Source organism: Pelobates fuscus, chromosome 7 (assembly GCF_036172605.1).
Source record: "Pelobates fuscus isolate aPelFus1 chromosome 7, aPelFus1.pri, whole genome shotgun sequence".
Lineage (NCBI taxonomy): Eukaryota > Metazoa > Chordata > Amphibia > Anura > Pelobatidae > Pelobates > Pelobates fuscus.
Window position 1 is genome coordinate 103,155,058 of NC_086323.1, and position 20,713 is coordinate 103,175,770.

At 43.1% G+C, this 20,713-nt stretch overlaps 1 protein-coding gene across 1 annotated transcript in view; it reads left to right on the top strand.

The window, feature by feature from the left end:
- The first annotated feature begins 1,592 nt into the window (after nucleotides 1-1,592).
- The window catches only part of PLXND1 (plexin D1), a 95,402-nt gene continuing 76,281 nt past the window's right edge, over nucleotides 1,593-20,713 (top strand). Inside the window, exon 1 of the mRNA XM_063426313.1 lies at nucleotides 1,593-3,371. Within this exon, the coding sequence (XP_063282383.1) occupies nucleotides 2,226-3,371 (1,146 nt within the window). The 5' untranslated portion in view covers nucleotides 1,593-2,225. The remainder of the gene's footprint in view (nucleotides 3,372-20,713) is intronic.

Below are 20,713 nucleotides of genomic sequence, written 5' to 3' on the forward strand. Positions count from 1 at the left end.
CTCCTTTTAGTAAATAGCTTTGTCAGTGTCACTCTGACTATGACTAGTACTGTGAAACGATACTTGGTATCAATATACAACCCCAGTATCATTTATATAGAGTTTTCAGTCTTACATCCAGCCCTTCTTTCACCCAATTCATTTCACTTCCATCTCTTTCATCTTCAGCATTTTTTTTTTAAATCGTCTTTTTTTATATTCAATTTAATTGAGACCAATTTAAACACAGGATTATTTGTTAGAGGCAGATTGTTCCATAAAGGCCTCACGTCACCCCCTTTATTCCTCTCCCCCCTCTCTTCCTCTCGCCGTTCCTACATCTCCTCTGCCGCTCTCTTTCTTTTCTGAGAGCTGGAAATGGTTTACTTCTTTCAGCTTCTGCAAACAAACAAACAGAAAGAATGAAAGAAAATGACAGGGCATCACTTAATCATATTCACATGACAGCAGTGGGGAAAGAGTGAGTAAGAGAGAGAACAGAGAATGATGACAGGGGAGCTGTGCAGAATACATGGAAAGGGGGGACCCCGATAAAACATCATGAGGAGATTTTATTCAAAACAAAAAGCATTTCTAGGTCAAAAGGATAAATGTGGGGCCATCAGCAGTGACAGTCCACTGGTTTCCATGGTAACTCCTCCACTTTTATAACTTTACCCCAGAATTGCTCATCATACATGGCAACCAGCCCAAGGGGGGCAGACAGTACCAGCTAATGCATTCTGCAACACGTTATGGTTGCTGTTCTTCCCTCATAACATGACACACTGCATGATTAGAGTTGCAGTCCCCAGTATCTGACAGGCCAAATGAAATCTGAATACAGTGACTTCTAAAAACAAATCTGTTATGCAAAACATTACAGATTGTTGTAGGCATAATATAAATTGTAACTTACAGCAGGTCAATTGGACATCTCTGACTGCAATCTTACCATTTCCATACCCACATTCCAAGTCTCTGTGACTGGCTGAGAATGATGTGAATTGCTGCCCTGGCCATCTAGAGATCCACCGGTGGCTTACAAGAGATGGATGACCTAGAGATTTGTAAACGATTCCCCATGATGCTCAGCCAGCCATAAGGTTACCTACCCATCCTTGCTCCAACCCCTTCTATCATTCAGTACATTCCTCCACATAAAGACATTTCGTGTTCATTTTTCTTTATTATAGATCGGAAGTTTAACAGATAGCAGATGCATGTCAATTATTATTGTAAATGAAAGAAAGGTTTATATAGAGAGACTAAGGGTGGGTTAGAGACAGACATACCTGGGGTGTAGAGACAGATTGGGTGAGAGAGAGAGAGAGAGAGAGAGAGAGAGAGAAAGAATGGGATCGTGAGAGACAGACTTGTGGTACAGAGAGAGTGAGACAGTTAAGAGAGAGTAGTGGGTTAGAGAGAGACAGAGAGAGAGAGAGAGAAGAGAGACAAAAAGAGAGTTGTACAGATTCAAGACAGAGAGAAAAGGTTGTAGATAGAGCCAGCCAGGGACTCCATCCCTTACAGTAAGAGTTATCCTGGCAGGAGGAGGGGAGGCAGTAAGGGGAGTGTCATAGGGAAACGGGGGAAACCAGAGTAAGACCATGAGTGTAATCTATACCCAGCTCAACAGGCAGAGACACTGCGGGAGGAGAGACAGACTGTGAGACAGACACAGGGCAAAGAAAGTGACAGTCCCATGTCAAGAGTCAGACAGTAGACGAGTATTGGAGAGACAGCCAGTAGAGGGTTAGCTGAAGAGACAGCCAGTGGAGCAGTATTTGGAGAGACAGCCCCTGGATCAGTTATTGGAGAGACAGCCAGTAGAGGGTTAGCTGAAGAGACAGCCAGTGGAGCAGTTATTGGAGAGACAGTCAGTGGAGCAGTATTTGGAGAGACAGTCAGTGTAACAGTTATTGGAGAGACAGCCAGTGGAGCAGTATTTGGAGAGACAGCCAGTGGAGCAGTATTTGGAGAGACAGCCAGTGAGCAGTATTTGGAGAGACAGCCAGTGGAGCAGTATTTGGAGAGACAGTCAGTGGAGCAGTATTTGGAGAGACAGCCAGTGAGCAGTATTTGGAGAGACAGCCAGTGAGCAGTATTTGGAGAGACAGTCAGTGGAGCAGCTATTGGAGAGACAGTCAGTGGAGCAGTATTTGGAGACACAGTTAGAGAGCAGGATGTGCAGTGTGAGGCAGAGCTGAGTACCCCAGTCACACTCACTCCCCCCATGCCCACTCATGTCGCTGGCTCTGCTTCTGGGGCTCTCCCTGGCCCTCCAGCTCTTGGCTCCAGCCCCGGGGCTCCGGCTGCTCAGCACCTTTAACCCGCAGCATCTCACCAACAACTTCGCGGTGGACGGGGCCGGGGGCCGGCTCTACCTGGCGGCCGTGAACCGCCTGTACCAGCTGCGGCGGGACCTGAGCGTGGAGCTGGAGGACGAGACGGGACCGGTGCCGGACTCCCCGCTGTGCCATGCCCCGCAGATCCCCGAGTCCAAGTGCGAGTTCCCGCGGAGCCAGACCCCCAACTACAACAAGCTCCTCCTGCTGGACGCGGAGCAGGGGCTGCTGGTGGTCTGCGGCTCGGTCTACCAGGGGCTGTGCGAGCTCCGGGCCCCCGGGAACATCTCCCAGGCGGCAGTGCCCTTCCCTCCGCCCGAAGTGGTGCCCAGCATGCTGAGCGTGGCTGCCAACCACCCCAATGCCTCCACGGTGGGCATGCTGTTCAGGAACCCCTCGGGGGACACCCGGCTGCTGGTAGGGGCCACATACACCGGCTACGGGAGCCCCTTCTTCCACTGGAATAAGAGCGTGGTCGACCACCGCCTGGAGAACAGCCCCGAGATCTCGATCCGCGCCCTGAACGCGCGGAGCCCGGCGCAGCTCTTCACCTTTGACATCAGCCCCTCGGACGACAACATCTTCAAGGTGAAGCACGACAAGAAGGAAGCCCACCGCTTGCTCTTCGTGCGGGCCTTCCAGCGGGGGCCCTTCGGTTACCTGGCAATGAACGTAGAGCCCGCCCCCACAGGGAAGGACAGTCGTCCCATCAGTGTCCTGGCCCGGATCTGCCTGAAGCCTGATTCCCGGGGGGAACCGCGGAAACTCACCGAGTCCTACATCCAGCTAGGGCTGCGCTGTCTGGGGCCCCGGGACACGCTGTTCGGCAGGCTACTCTCCGTGTTCTCCGACGACCAGCGGATCTACGGCGTGTTCGAGGGCAAAGGGGAGGCTGCGCTGTGCGCGTTCCGGCTCCGCACCGTGGGGGAGGAGATCCGCGGAGCGCGGAAACGCTGCTTCAAACAACCGAAAGGCGGAGGAGTGTATGTCCTGGACAGCGAGGTGCAGGGACCCTTCGCCAGCTGTGAGTTCAGGAATATCCAGGTAAGGGCCCCACTCATGGGGCTGGTATCATATGGGAGATATGTGCCACCATGCCAGTGTTATTACTATGTGTTTAGCCTGTTTAGGAACTCATATATACTCATAAGGCCTGCTGAGACCATCCCGAAATTAATCTGTCAGTTGTAAATTACACACGAGTAAAGGACACATGTAAAAAAACATTTCCTGGCAAAGTTCTCAGTATGAATCATTCACCATGGAAACCATTGGAATGTGGAATTAGTGCCATTTACCAATACTGAAGTAGTGCAGTTTTAGGATGAAGTGGATAAATTAGGGACATTACATTGGTTTCTATGGGGATGAGTGTGGCAGTTTTACTAGAAAGCCCAGGTTATATACGACACTTTGTACCAAGACTATATTTCTAATATGACCTTGCTGGAATACAAATTAATCCTTACTGATTCTCAGAGTATTATGGCAGATGGACATATAATTGGTAATTATTATTAAGGCGAATGGACAGATTCTCAGTATTTAGTTGAATGAGTGCTTTTAGTGAATATGGGACAGATTATGTGGCAATGAGGGTGACTGGTCAGATTCATGGTGTAATAGACTGAATTGCCAGGGTTTGGGGTTATAAGCAGGCAATCTCTTGGGTTATTTGTGTGAATTAGGAGATTCTTAGGATCACATAGTTAGAATCTGTCTCCTTATACTCCATACTGATTTAATACTCTCCTTTTACTGTATGTTATAAATCAAACCAGTTATAAATACAGGTTACTAAATGAATGAATTTAGTTCTAACAAGTTAAATCTTTGTGATGGTCATTATGACAGATCTGCTCCTATGGGTCATACACACATTTTTCCCTACAGACTCACTGCATGCAGTTTATAGCACAATACAGTTTCTTGGACAGGATGCCAATTCAGTACCTCCTTCTCTGGCACAAACTCATTTCCTAACAGAGAAGAAGAGACTTATTCTGAGCCTCACGTTGCCGTTTGCCAGGGGCATTGCCTGGATTTCCTAATAGTTAATATATCTCTCCAACATTAGATGTCAAGGCTAGATTACATATTACTTATTGTGGATCTTATGAAATTCCAAATATGTCTGGGACGCATTGCTTCTGTGTGTGACATTAGTGTGTGGTTGCTCCCTATGTTGTATATATGGTGTGCACAAGCTATATTGTTTGTTTGACGTGTGCCTTAAATATTGTGTGTAAGGTGTGCAACATCTCTGTTGGTATATGGTATATACCATCTGCCTGATGTGTATGGTGAATGCTGTGCATATTGCATGTATGGTGTGTGCCACATAAGAGGTGTGTGTCAATCTGTATAGTGTATATGCTGTGTGCAATCAATATTGTGTATATATATATAGATTGTCCCATCTGTATACAGTTGTTTTTGGTGTATGCTCTTTACTGTTCCTACTGTGTCCAACTCGTCTGGTTACAAATACATGTCTGTTAGTCCACCGCACTGTGGAATTTGTTGGCGCTATATAAATAATAATATTATACATCTGTTGTATGCTGTTGATATCATGTATATGGTGTCTACATATCTACAGCTTAAATGTCAGCAGATTGTATATTTTATTAAACTAGTGGAGAGAGATCACAGCACTCTAAAACTTTGGTTGGCAGTCCATTTTGAGGTCCATGGTAGTGTAAGTGGCCACGGAGGGCTAAGGAGTACATAGTGTCAGTGGTTGGGGTATTGAGTTTTACACATTAGTAGGACATATCTTGCTTAAACTTAGTGTTGTGGGTGTTCAGGGGCTTCAATTCCAGTTACTCTCATTCAACTTTTGCCAGACTGAGAATGATGGTAGTTACAGTCTGCTTTATGTTAGAGGACTTTTCATAGAATTAATAGGTGATGCACTATTACAGCATAGCACACGTTTTATGGACTTGCAGATTTCACTTGTTCTAAAACCAGATCCATGCAATGTACCTGGGACATGGAATTATCAGGGCTCCACATTGTTCTGAAACAGCCATGTTCACTGATTGTAAACTCACATGTAGGATCTCCAGCTCCTGCTGTAACCTAATACATACATGTGGTTTGTGTGGTACTTTAATTTGCCCAATACTTAAATCGTTGTGCGCTGCAGAATATGTTGGCACCAGTGTTAAAGAGATTGGATTTCTGGCTCACTACGCAAATGATAATCCCCACATTTGTTAGCTAGGATAGGTGATTTTAAGTAGCCTTGTAAAATGTCCAACTACATATTTTTTTAGAACTTTTTTTATTATTTTTTGTGTACGCTGTTCCTTAATCTGTATTTTGTGCTCAAATGATAACACTTTCAGAGTCTGCTGTATGACTCAACATCGTGGCATGAATGTGGTTAAATCTCGTTCTGAAAGGGGGCAGTAGTGACTAGTAGATTAGTATATAGTAGGGTTATTCACTAAACGGTTTACGGTGAATTGTATAGCAATTTGTCAATTGTAGAATGTAACCAACTCCACATTTTAGTTACAAAATTTACATTTTGGGTGTCGTCATGTCACCCATAACTCGCTGTTTAGTGAATAATGTGGTCGCGGTACACTGGTTGAGCTAGGAGTCAGAATCTTTAAGCTAAACCATGCATGCTTTGTAGACCAATGGAGTGGGGGAAGGAAGGGTTGCTTTGGGTGCCCTGCAAGTGCGGGTGAGCTCTTATCAGCACCTGACAGTTCCCACCATGAGGACAATGTTGTTTATGGCTCTGTAAATACATAGCATATCTTGGATGGAGTTTATGGGCACACACCTGCAGGCCTAGCACCCCTTCTAATGACACCCAGTACTATGGGGCCATCGGAGCACTTTAAAAACATAGCCTGGAAAGAATGTCACAGGTGTGTGTAACTAACTTAACAACACAATGAGCCGGAGAATATTGAGGTTTCATTGAGATAAAAACTGAGCCTAGGTCAGCAGCTTGCAGTGATTAGCCTGGCAGTGTAATGGGACACTAATTACCCTAGCACAGACATTGGCACATTAACACTTTAAAATCCAGAAAACTGGGGATGGTTACCCTTGTCACCTTTAGTTCTTGAAATAGAAATTGTTATATTTTATTTCTATAGTGTGGACAGATTTTGCTGTGTTAGAGTAATTGCATGTCACCTTAGCCTATGTTACAGCTCTGCATAACACATACGCTCTTTATAAGAAAGCTTATAAAAATTCTCTGTACAAATTTTGGGATGGGGTCAGCAGCTATAATATCTCGTAATAGCTGTGTCTGGGGGGTCATACTCAGTATTGCTGTACATGTGGCTTCTGCTGTTTTATGAGAGGGCTGTGGATTTAAAGCTGCCAGATGAATGTGTATTTTTTTCATTGCTTCTGGCCAATATTGCATTTCTGGAAGTGGAAGAAAAGCGCTTCATGATGGAGCGAGTTTATTTTCCCACGTCCTCTGTCCCCGGCGCTTTAATGAGTCACAGACGCTCAGGCACTGGTCTGAGCTCACAGCTGGTCCCTTTCCCACGTCCCCTCTATGTGAGCAGAGCATGTTCACACCATCTACTCAGGTCAGCAAAGCCATGCACAAACTACTTAACCTATATGCTGGATAGGGATGTGATCACTTCAGCTGTTTAAAGGGACATAACAAGCACCATAACCACAACAGCTTATTGTAGTGGTTAAAGTGCTAGGGTGCCCTGAGTGAAGCCTAATTTTCTAATGGCTTGAGACAAAGTAAGATATTTGCTGACACCCTAACGCGACCCATCTATTTGGGTTGTATTAACACTGACATTCACTCACTTACTTCCTCATTATGATATAATATATGTGTTTGATTTGCACACTGGAGTAGGATGCTGCCAATCTAAATCATTGTATACTTTCTGGTGTCCCAAATGTCTGTTGACTCTTTTACAGCACTGAATCAACACATTAAAATAAAAAAATAAAAAACTAACAAAAACTACAAAATATAGCACCCAAAGACTACTGGCACCATAACCAGTGCAAAAAGCTGTAGTGGTTTGTTTTGTGTGTGCTTGGAATTTGTTCAGATTGGGAGCAACTAATTTGAGATTCTAGTTTAGAAGAAAGACTTGTAAAGCCATAGTTTGATTGATGATAGACAGACAGACAGACAGAGTGGTAGATAGATTTGTGAATGGCACACATCTTCTTTAATACCCAGCTTCTTTAATACCACAGATGCCAGCCGCTGGAGGTTGCCATTAAGTTCTGGAAAAGATTAAACTGGTTACATTGGTTCCCTGGTTCGCCATATGATCTGTTTCAGATGTGGCTATTTTTAGTTTTCCTGCTGATGTATCTGCTTCGATTTTTCCAGTATATTATATACCATTCTTCCTCTTTTGTCTCCTATTTGTCCCTTGGTCCTGGATGCTGGGAAGATAACCCTGATTTCTTGCGGGATGCAGGTTTATTCTCCGAGGCTCCCAGTGACTCAATGTCATGTTGTGGCTTTTCTGGAAAAAATATTTGCTGCTGAAAAATCACTGGAAATTGTAAAAGTATCCCCCTCTTCTTGAGGTTATGAAAACAGACCTTTTGCTTGCTTAACTTTCTGGAATCTGGGGGATACATACAGCGAAATGTCAGGAACAGGAGGATAATATCTAGGCTCAACTGTGGCTTTTAACCCTTTGCAAGGTTTCCATGTCAGAGTAGGAAGCCTTGAAAGGGTTAAATCTAATGCTCACGTGTGTGGGGTTTTTCACATACAAGGTCATTTACTAAAGGGATAAATGTGAGTAATTTATCCAAAGTATTTGGGAACTTAAGTGATTAACCTTTTTATTGTCAAGCTTAGAAGCTGCTGGGCCATGAAGTGGAAGAATCAATGGGCTCGGTAGCAGTTTCAATCTGAATTGTTTGCAAAATGAGTAAATTTCATATTTTAGAATAAAACAGTTGAACTGGAACAATATTCTCCCAAGTCAGTTACGTTTTTGGATAAGCTATTCTTGTCTTAAAACTTGAAATTCACTTTGAAGTCCTGATGATTGATAAGGTAGTGAGAAAAAAGGAAACTTCATTTGAAGATTCAAAGGATACAAGGGAAGCCTCCTTTGTCTCCGGTGATACAGGCCTGGATTGCTGAGCACAGGTCACCAGGATTATTAAAGAGAAGGATAATCCCCCACACCAGTGGCGTACACACGACCCATGGGGCCGCAACACATGGCGGCGGGCACCTGGTAGCAGCGGTGCGACCCCTGCGACCGCGGTATGAACGCCAGTGCATGCAGATACACATACACTTAAAGGAAAATCACAGTGAGAAGATGCTGGACGTCCATAGGAAAGCATTGAGTAATGCTTTCCTATGGGTGGCTTGAATGCGCGCGCGGCTCTTGCCGCACATGCGCATTCGGAGCTGACAAGCGGATCAGGGCGGAGGGATCCCCAGCGACAAGGGAGTCCGGCGCTGGAGAAAGGTAAGTGCTGAAGGGGCTTTAAACACACACACACACACACACTAGCTAACAGACACACACATTTACAGAGACACACTCAGTGACAGTCATACATACACACTCACTGACAGACAGTCATACATACACACTCACTGACAGACACACACATACACTCTCACTGACAAACACACACTCACTAACCGACACACACAGTAACACACTCACGGACACACACACACTCACTGACACACACACTCTCATACTAACACACATACACACACATGTTTTTTTAACAAATGTGATCCCCCAGCCTCCCTACCTTTGGGAGTGCTGAGGGGATTCCCTGGGGTACAGTGGGGCTGCCCGGCGACCGGTCCTGCAGGCGTGCGAGCGAGCACTCTCCCTGGCTGAGCGCTCTCTGCCCATATTCCGGCTCCGGCATCAGTGCGGTGCGCGCAAGGGAGCTGGGCAGAGAGCGCTCAGGGGAGAGTGCTCCCTCGTGCGCCTGCTGGACCGGCCGCCCGGTGACACCAGGGCCAGCCTCGGGGGGCCCTGAGGTGGCCAGCTCCTGGGCCCCCCTGGAGAAGAGGCTGGCCACACTGGTGTACATACCAGGTTGCAGGGCGGCCGGGCGACCCCGGTATGTACCCCACTGTCCCACACCCTGCCTTGGAGAAGATACAACTGTGGGTTACTCTTAAAGGGACACTAGTCACCTGAACAACTTTAGCTTAATGAAGCAGTTTTGGTGTATAGATCATGCCACTGCAGTCTCACTGCTCAATTCTCTGCAATTTAGGAGTTAAATCACTTTTTTAAAATACAGTACTAGTCACACATCTCTGCATGTAATGTCCACAGTCTCCCAAACACTTCCTGTAAAGTGAGATCTAATGTTTATACTTCCTTCATTGCACATTAAGTATAATTTATACTTTCTGATCTTCTGAGCTCTGCTAATAGCTTGCTAGACCCTGCAGGAGCCTCCTGTGTGTGATTGAAGTTCCATTTACAGAGCAGGAGATAAAAACCTCTAAAATAAGTTAGCATCTGATTGGCAATGAAACCATTTTGTTTTCATGCAGGCTGTGTCAATCACATCCAGGGAAGGTGTGTCTAGGGCTGCATAAACAGAAAATAAAAGTGATTTAACTCCTAAATGGCAGAAAATTGAGCAGTGAGACTACAGAGGCATGATCTACACACAAAACTGCTTCATTAAAGGACCACTCTAGTGCCAGGAAAACATACTCGTTTTCCTGGCACTAGAGTGCCCTGAGGGTGCCCCCACCCTCAGGGACCCCCTCCCGCCCGGCTCTGGAAAGGGGAAAGGGGTAAAAACTTACCTTTTTCCAGCGGTGGGCGGAGAGCTCTCCTCCTCCGATCCTCCTCTTCTCCTCCCCGTCGGCTGAATGCGCACGCGTGGCAAGAGCTGCGCTCGCATTCAGCCGGTCACATAGGAAAGCATTTTATGAATTCCTATGGACGCTTGCGTGCTCTCACTGTGATTTTCACAGTGAGAATCACGCAAGCGCCTCTAGCGGCTGTCAGTGAGACAGCCACTAGAGGAAATAGGGGATGGCTTAACCCATTCACAAACATAGCAGTTTCTCTGAAACTGCTATGTTTATGAAAAAATGGGTTAACCCTAGAAGGACCTCGCACCCAGACCACTTCATTAAGCTGAAGTGGTCTGGGTGCCTAGAGTGGTCCTTTAAGCTAAAGTTGTTTTGGTGACTATAGTATCCCTTTAAATTGTCTAGTTAATATAGGGGAGATGAAACCTAGCATATGCAGTCTTAACTACATAATGCCAACAACGTTTTCCACTTTATAATGCCATGCACCGTATTGTGGCACACTTAGTTTCAGGTATGACATAGTAATTAATTACATAAACCTAGAGGGAACTGTATATATTGGTCTTATTCTAATTGTGGCTCTTAGCAGCCACTTGTATGGTGAAGTGAAAATGCCTTGTGACCACAAATTGCTGTCCGTCCTCAACTCCCAGCAGATATATTATTGGAAATGGTCCTCCAGGCTGTCTCTCACACGGAATGTTCTCTCTGCCAACAGCCATCGGGTTACCACACTTCTCTCTGCCCATTCAGTGGGTGGTCGGGGATGTTTGGGGGAAGGGGAATTGAATACTTTATTTTGTAATTTGTATTGAGATCGAACCTCAAGCGCGAAATACTTAATATTTTCCCAAAATCTGCCGTAAGTCCTGTAAGGGTGGGGTAGGGTGGTGGACCTCTATATAATGTGTAGTTATTTTTACAAAGACTATATATATATATATCTCAGAGTCAGTCATTTCTGTGGGCAAAAATGATTTTAAAGGGACAGGAAACCCTGTTAATCATACCACCTACCACTGGTCTAGCCTTCAATACTTGTTATACACCCCAAACCAGGGACATTAAAAAGGATCAAATAGACCTAAAAAACGATTCCAGATATCTACTGTCCTCTTTACTGATTTACCTCTTCCACTGAACGGAGCTCCCAGAAAATACCCAGACTGGTATCATTATTATATTGCTTCCAATGATAGACCAGGTATACATATAAATAGGGGGAGAAGGAGGCTTTACAATATACAGGGAGTGCAGAATTATTAGGCAAGTTGTATTTTTGAGGATTAATTTTATTATTGAACAACAACCATGTTCTCAATGAACCCAAAAAACTCATTAATATCAAAGCTGAATATTTTTGGAAGTAGTTTTTAGTTTGTTTTTAGTTATAGCTATTTTAGGGGGATATCTGTGTGTGCAGGTGACTATTACTGTGCATAATTATTAGGCAACTTAACAAAAAACAAATATATACCCATTTCAATTATTTATTTTTACCAGTGAAACCAATATAACATCTCAACATTCACAAATATACATTTCTGACATTCAAAAACATAACAAAAACAAATCAGTGACCAATATAGCCACCTTTCTTTGCAAGGACACTCAAAAGCCTGCCATCCATGGATTCTGTCAGTGTTTTGATCTGTTCACCATCAACATTGCGTGCAGCAGCAACCACAGCCTCCCAGACACTGTTCAGAGAGGTGTACTGTTTTCCCTCCTTGTAAATCTCACATTTGATGATGGACCACAGGTTCTCAATGGGGTTCAGATCAGGTGAACAAGGAGGCCATGTCATTAGATTTTCTTCTTTTATACCCTTTCTTGCCAGCCACGCTGTGGAGTACTTGGACGCGTGTGATGGAGCATTGTCCTGCATGAAAATCATGTTTTTCTTGAAGGATGCAGACTTCTTCCTGTACCACTGCTTGAAGAAGGTGTCTTCCAGAAACTGGGAGTTGAGCTTGACTCCATCCTCAACCCGAAAAGGCCCCACAAGCTCATCTTTGATGATACCAGCCCAAACCAGTACTCCACCTCCACCTTGCTGGCGTCTGAGTCGGACTGGAGCTCTCTGCCCTTTACCAATCCATCCATCTGGCCCATCAAGACTCACTCTCATTTCATCAGTCCATAAAACCTTAGAAAAATCAGTCTTGAGATATTTCTTGGCCCAGTCTTGACGTTTCAGCTTGTGTGTCTTGTTCAGTGGTGGTCGTCTTTCAGCCTTTCTTACCTTGGCCATGTCTCTGAGTATTGCACACCTTGTGCTTTCGGGCACTCCAGTGATGTTGCAGCTCTGAAATATGGCCAAACTGGTGGCAAGTGGCATCTTGGCAGCTGCACGCTTGACTTTTCTCAGTTCATGGGCAGTTATTTTGCGTCTTGGTTTCTCCACACGCTTTTTGCGACCCTGTTGACTATTTTGAATGAAACGCTTGATTGTTCAATGATCACGCTTCAGAAGCTTTGCAATTTTAAGAGTGCTGCATCCCTCTGCAAGATATCTCACTATTTTTTACTTTTCTGAGCCTGTCAAGTCCTTCTTTTGACCCATTTTGCCAAAGGAAAGGAGGTTGCCTAATAATTATGCACACCTGATATAGGGTGTTGATGTCATTAGACCACACCCCTTCTCATTACAGAGATGCACATCACCTAATATGCTTAATTGGTAGTAGGCTTTCGAGCCTATACAGCTTGGAGTAAGACAACATGCATAAAGAGGATGATGTGGTCAAAATACTCATTTGCCTAATAATTCTGCACGCAGTGTATGTCCATTCTGGTAGTGAATTCCGAGTTATAGTGTACGTTAATGTGTCTTTATTTAAAAGATGTGCTATTTTGCAAAATATTGAAATACTTATTAAAGATGTTAGTAATCTAATTAAGGCACAAACATTGCTTTCGTTAGACGTATAGATTTGTAATTAAATATCTTTGTTTAAACACGTTCTTTGCATTCTGTTTTATTTGCTATATTGTAACCTTGATTGTTTGGGATTGAACTTTTAAGTAGCCAATTTAGCTTGGCTCTGGATTTTGTGCTAAATTTGTCCCCTGCTTAGGATGGCAGTTTATATATCTCAAAATGATGCCTAACCCTCCTCCTATATTATAGCCTCCACGACATCAGCTGGAGGGCTATTCCATACAATTCTGGACTCATTTAAATGTGAGCTATACTTCTTTAGCGATGTGGGAGCCCCTCCTTTTGAGAGAAATCAGTTAATAAGCCGTTAAATATTAAAGTTAACAATGGAATATTTTGTTTGTAAAAGCCTTCCAATTAGATATTTGTATTTTACCAAATCAGAGGAGAGCTCAAATTTAAACCATGGTTGCTGATCATAAAATGCACTGGAGCAAACTAATAGCTCTCGCCATGTGTGCTATGAATTCAGCCTTAAATGATATTTGGAACTGTTATATTTGATATTTTCAAAACAGTAAATTGAAGCCGAACCATTTTTGTCTTTATAACCTTGTTTCAATGATACAGTATTTGCAAGTTAATAGAACGTTTATACATTCTTCCCTGTAGTGCATTCTGAATTCATTTGTCTTCTTGAGGGTAAAAACATTAAACACATCATGCAAGCAATTTGCTCTGCTAGAAAATGGTTCAAACAAATAGAATTTATGTGCATTCTTTGACCAAAGTGTAGTTAGAGGAAAGGCAACGCTTACTTAAAGCTACTCCAATTATTTCTAGAAATCTGACTGTATGATGTTGTTTTGAATATGTTTTTGTTTAGTTTGAATGAAAATACTGTCTGCGTGTGGGTACAAAGGCATTATAGGCTGCTGTTGCAACTAAGGAATGCCTGTAGTGTGCTGAGTTCTGGATGCCCTCACTCCATCTCCCAATGTCTGTATGAGAAAATTCAGCCATGACATTTGACCTACAAATGTGCTGGAAAGTGTAGGGTCACAATTTTTGGTCTCTCTGCATCAGAGTTCAATGGCAGAGAAAAATGTTTCTTTAAAGAGTAAATAACTGCACAATGAAAGTTTGCATAATATACCTGTTGTTGTGAGGGAGTGGTTAATTTTCTTCCTACTTGGTGTAGGTTGAATGATGGTTGAGGTTAGCCATCAGCCAAGCTGCATGTGTTGTGTTGGAAAAGATGGAAAGATTAAGCATTGTAAACTAAGGAGATAAGCTTGTCATCGGAACAAAGGGCCATAAAATGCAGTCTTTACACTTTAGCAATAACTTTTTTTTTAGGCAACATAGACAATGATGATTATTAATAAGAACAATGCAGAACAGATGTGTTTAAAAAAAAAAAAAAATTATATATTTTTTTAAATAGGGCATTTAGCATAGCAGGAAGTAAGATTAGCTGCAGACGTTTTAAGGAATATTTATTATTGAGCTTTGCATAGGTTTAAATGTGTGGGTGCATTTCTTTTACTTGGTAAATGAGCTAGATTTCGAACACAGTTGTGATGCATTCTAGAAAGCTGAACCTACTACGTAATATGAAACTAAAATAGTGTGATTATAAGATCATGGACTACAGAGGCTTTTTATGCAAACATAATGAATGATTTATGCATCATTAGCCTTGTGTGTTTCTCTATGTGTATTTATCGGAGAACACCTATTCATTTGTGAAGGATACATATCTTATATTAGTAAACTAGATTATGGATAGGGATCATGGGAGTTGATGGTGATTAGTGTGCAACCCAGCTCATTTGATTTTCCCAAATTGCAAGTTTATCAATTAGGAACAGTCTTTATTCAACAAGTCTTACTTAAAGAACATTTAGGCAAAAGTAGCAGCGTTGAAAGTTTTTGTAAATTAAGTCAATAGACGCTTTTGTATCCTTGCTATGAGACATGGTGATTTGCTCTGTAATTACAGTACAGGATAGTGCCGCTGGTCACAGTACAGGAAATGGGAAGCTGGACACAGTACATATAAGAGACATCGGACACGGAACAAGAGAGGTTTTTCTAAACTGATTCTTTAGTTTGTGAGCAGTGAGATGTTAGATAGAAAGTTTTGTGAGCGTTCATTTCCTTCTCCCATAATTAAGTTTATTAAGTAAGGGAAAGTGATCATAATTAAATAACTGCGAGAATAGCTGAGCAGTAGTCTCGTAGGGAAAATTCAAGCCCAGGTGTTCAAATAAGGACAAGCCAAGGTTTGAAGAAGCATGCGGGTAACAAGAACAGGAAATTTATACAATTGTAAAGGCTAAGGGTTTCCAGAAGGCTCGGTTGTGAATGGGGACCAAAACGCTAATACTTACACTGAGGAGAAGGGGAATGTCCAAAGGTTCCCACTGTGTTTTCTATTGTGTGAGCCGAGGTTCTTAAACTGGATGGAAGAACAGGATTGGTTATGCTTGAGTGAAATGAGTTGGAAGGGTAAAAGGCTAGCGAGTTGCTGCTTATATGTAGAATTCAGTGTCTTAGAGTGGGTCCAGATGTCCAGGAAAAGGACTGCAATAAGTGATGTTAATCATTTAATCAGCATGATGCATACATAGTCTGATCAGTTACTCTGTACTGTACAGCAAGCATGTCAAACTCAAAGTCTAGCACGGGCCACATAAACAAGGTTTGAGTTTATGTGGGCCGCAAAAAAACCCCCAAAAAACCCTTAAGTTTTCATAGAAACGTAGGTTTATTTTGAAAAGTACAGTATAAAAAAAACCCAGCATCCCACTCTACTAAACCACAGCACCCCCCTCTACTAAATTGCAGTGCCCCCACATATACTAAATACCAGTACCCTCCTCTAGCCAACAAGCAGACTCCACTCACATTGCCGCTGCCAGTATGCGACTCCGGAGTCTGGCCTCTGGTATACCCCAAATGGCGCCGTCCGCATTCTGTGCCAAATTTGATCCTCCCGCTACTTCTTGAAACCCTGTGAAGGTGGAGCACGTCGATGTCACGTCGGAATGTGACGTGGCATTGCGTGCCTCCATGCACCTCCAGGTACTCCACTTTCCAGTCGCAGCCAATGCAACACTGACCAGCACACGCACACTCTCTGACAGACACACTTACTGACAGGCACACACACTCACTGACAGACACACAAACACACACACTCACTAACAGACACACAGACAGACTCACTGACAGACACAGACACATTCACTGACAGACACACACACAGACACACTCACTGACCGACAGACAGAGAGACAGACACACACTGACATACATACATTTACACATTCTTGCACGCACATTTTCTTTATTGCTCCCTACCTTTTGGAGCCGATGTGGGGCCTCCCCCTGGGGTCCAGTAGGGATTTTCTATCTCCTCCTCACTGCTCCCTCGCACGGTTTAGTGATGCCGGGTGCCAAATTATGACATCATATTCCGGCGCCCGGCTTCACTACAGACGGCGCGCGCGAGGGAGCAGTGAGGAGCAGGAACACTGAGCTCCTTCGCTGGCACTCCTCCCCGGCCGAGTACGTTTTCCTCACATTGCAGGTGCCTACTCTGCTATAACACTGAGCATATACTCGCGGCTCGCTGTACAGCAAAGACTGCCTGCTGAACTCGTGGCTTCGGTTTAGCATGGGACATTCTATAGACATACCAGGAATCAAAATTTTAAGAAATCAAAATGTCTTTGGGTTTTTAGATGTGGAAAGTCTTAATTAGTTAGAATAATCATTACATAAAATGGAATATGAAGCTGTTCAACCTGTGCATCTATGTGTTTATATGCTTGTCCCTATGATATCCTCCTTGTATTGTGTAAATATGCCCATCCATGTGATTAAGGGATATGCCTTTCCTTGTGTTTGATTGGGGATATATTACTTCATGGCTTGTGAGATTAAGTCTTTTCAAATAATTTTTATTAAAGTTTTACATATTTGTATAACAACAAGAATATAAACATTGTATTGGGGGTAGGAAGGGAAGGGGAACTTGGAAATGGAAAAGAATAACCATCCAATATTAAAATAGGCATAACAGTGTATATGGCAAAAAAAAAAAAAAATAATAATAATAATATGTTTTTACATCAATGCACTTTAAGAACAAATATGTCAAAGACCATATGCTGTTTTGATTTTTTTTTCCCACTTATCCCAATTGTATTGTGAGATTAAGTCTGTCCATAGGATGTGGGAATATACCCATCCATGGGATATGGAACTACACCTACATAAGCTATTTATGTCTTGATATTTATATCCTAATATTTCCAAGAATTTGAGAATTTTAAAGTATCACTTAAAGAAAAATATGACTTAATGGGAGAAACTCCTCTCACAGGCATTGTGAGATCAAAAGTGTCTAATTTTATATTGATTAGTTTTTAAATTTGAAAATGAGTGACAGCTGTCATGTTCTCCCATGATGTCCAAAAGAAAGCAATCAGCTGGTAATACTGGATAAAAGACCATGGGCAAATTCAACACCGTTTATTACTTTTACCACCTCTGCTGAGTGTCTGTTTCTTGCTTGTTCCTCTTCATATCTGTTTTTGCTTTGTTATTTCTTTGCTTTTCCCATCTCTGTTTATTATTATTATTATTTTTTTTAAAGCACCAACAAATTCCACCGCGCTGTACAATGGATGGATTTATCAGAAATATAAGCTCTCAGAGTAAAATCCTCTATAACTCAAATGCTCCCATCCGCTATTGCTCCATTATTAGGAATGAACGGTTTCCTGCTCTTTTTTTCGTACGGATTCTTATTTCATTTTCTTTTTGAACTTTGTCCTGGTTTTAAATGATCTTTATCTTGATTTCCTTAATTTATAACTGAAACCTTGCTAGAATGGCCTGGAACCTCCCACCCACAACTGAGTTAACCCACAGAGTGCCAGAGGGGTGAGCATTGCATCGAGGAGGAAATCCCTACGGCACTCCCAGGCTGCAGTAAGAAGAGAAAGCAATTTGTATACTTGATCAGTTCTGTCACTTGGCTCTTACAGGCTCTTAACATTGGCTTTATAGGGATATAAACTTCAACACATCCTGGGATGTCAGCACGTCCTAATCCCACTTCAGATGATTTCAAAACACAAGTGGAGAGAGCAGCATTCAGACCATTCCGATGATTAATTCTCTTAGCATGGAGATCGGATTCTGGAGCCTGTCCCATGATAATCACATGCAGGCGGGCAGCGGCAGTGTCAGGTTCCCTCTCTCTGGGTTACAGGGCATTAATTAGGCCAAAATGACACAGGAGCCGTAATGGGCGAAAGAGACGGATAAACAATATTACAGTATCACTACCATCTTGCAGCTGCAGAGCCTGTTCTGACCACATTAGACTGCATTGTGCCAATGCATGGCCAGCTAAACATGCCAGTGTGCTGCCAAGTGTCAGTCTATGATGACTTAAGAACTGACTGAAAATTTGGGCTAAAATGGCTTAGTCTGAAACAATCTTCATACTGCCAATTTGGAGGATATTTTCCCCCACGTCTGATATATTTTTTGGGCCGAAACAGAGTCATCATGGCATGGTATTTAGTGAATAGATTTCACTGACTAACTTGAGAACCTGTGCTAACAGAAGGTTCCTCCTAGCCTAGCGATATTCTGCAAGACAAGCCCCCTGTAACTAAACACTAACAGCTATCACAGCTCCTGCTCTTAAACGGTATCTGACCAGCACAGTCCTCACAGGACAATTACACAGGCAGCCCCCATGCATAGGTATCATACACAATACCACAAACTACAATATAACAGCGCACGTACGCACAAATACAATGTTACAAAGTTACTGCAGCACCCATAAATAACACAAGCACAATACGGAAGCATACACGCAGTAAAAAAAATGTTTTGGCACAGTACTACTAAAAGGTTGCCTACCCTGTTGTAGGGCAATGAGAATGAATATATGTCTATGATTTGTAAGCCCTGGCAGCCTTGTTGGTCATAATAGTATAAGAAATGGCCACTCTTAAATGCGTTATACCATCTACTTATCTGTGTTCAATTTCCCCACAAACCTTAGATGAGGCTTTGTCTGTCTGTCTGTCTGTGTATTAATACCATTAATATTTCAGGCAGGGTTCTGTTAAGGCCTAGGTATTGCCTCACAACAAGTCCTGTTGTTTAATCCTGGCACCTGTTATAATGTGACAATGGATGGCTCAGCCACCTGTGCACTGTCTATAAAACCAGTTGCTTTCAGCCCCTGATAACATGTGAGCAGCAGCGTCAGCTTTCCTAGAACTGCCACCCTAGTGCCTCCGCATCCATCTCTTAAACACGGCCCTGACACTAATCTAATGAGCACTGATAAAAAGCCTGATAATTCTCTCCTTCATCTCCAGGCTCTGCACTGTGTCAGCAATGGTCTGAGTCTTACCAGTGGGGACAGAGAGGCTGGGGGGACAGGCTACAGCAGGGGTTAGAAGTATTTTGGCACGTCAACCTATGTGGATTCCAACTCCTATAACGCTTATTCAGCTGAAAGGTGGCCTTCATTGCTCCAAATTCAGTCATTTGGTGGACATCTTGCAATGATTGGTCACAAGAGCTGGAATTCTTATGGTTGCCTAATTTTTGGGTGTCTGGGTAATTGGGAGTTGTGGTTTGCTGCACATGGCATTCAGGGTGGGGGAATCAGGATAAATGTGTTGATACACCATAGGAGGTCACTAGTCTGAACACTTTAGAGAAAATACTATTAATCCCATAACTATGACCTTTGACCAGTCCTTAATGGCCTGTCACCTACTTCACTGATTTAGCTTTTTATGGCTGTGATATTACTTGCTCGGTTTGTTTTGGACAAGAGATTCCTAAGTGTGTACCCTCTAATAGAGTGCCTCTGGACCAGTTAATCTAAACTGAACAGCTGTTGCAAAATGGCAACTCCCATGAATCATTGCCAGTCTCCCAGCTAGTAGTTTTACAACAGCTGGAGATGATCTACATTCGACCACCTCTGCTCTAGATTATAAACTGATTTTAAGACAGAACCTTGTTAACCTTTTATCCCTGTTAACATTTGTAGTATTTTGTATCTCATTTCCTGTTTTATCCCCTTGTAAAATTGTAACAAGCTGCAGAATTTAAATAAAAAATAATAATTATATAGGACAATATTGTGAAACGCACTACGCACAAAATTTCCACTCTTCTCTAGTCATGGCGAGTTGGAATTCACCAATGTTAAATGGAGCAGGAATGCAGTGGCTAGTAACTTTTAAAGGCTACCTGTCATGCCCCAAACAACGTATGCTCATTAGATTAAACATAAGATTCTATCTATACATTGTGCTAGCAGTTGTATAGACTAGAAGAAAAACCTATTTAAAAATGCAGAGGCATTGACTGACAAGGGGGAGCTGAAAAGACCTCCCACATAGCATAGCGCTGTGGTTGCTATGGAAACTCTCTAACCTGCACTTCAAGCACCGGCTAGGGAGTATGGGAACGGAGTGACGTGATGTCAGTCTGTTCCGACGCCGGCACGCTGACCACAAATCCAGCGTTCAGACACCACTAGCAAACTTTGCACTACTTGGGGGTGCATCCCAAACAGGGCAAATCAAAGAAGAACAGAGGCGGAGTGGAGGACGGCCCGGAGGTGGGTGT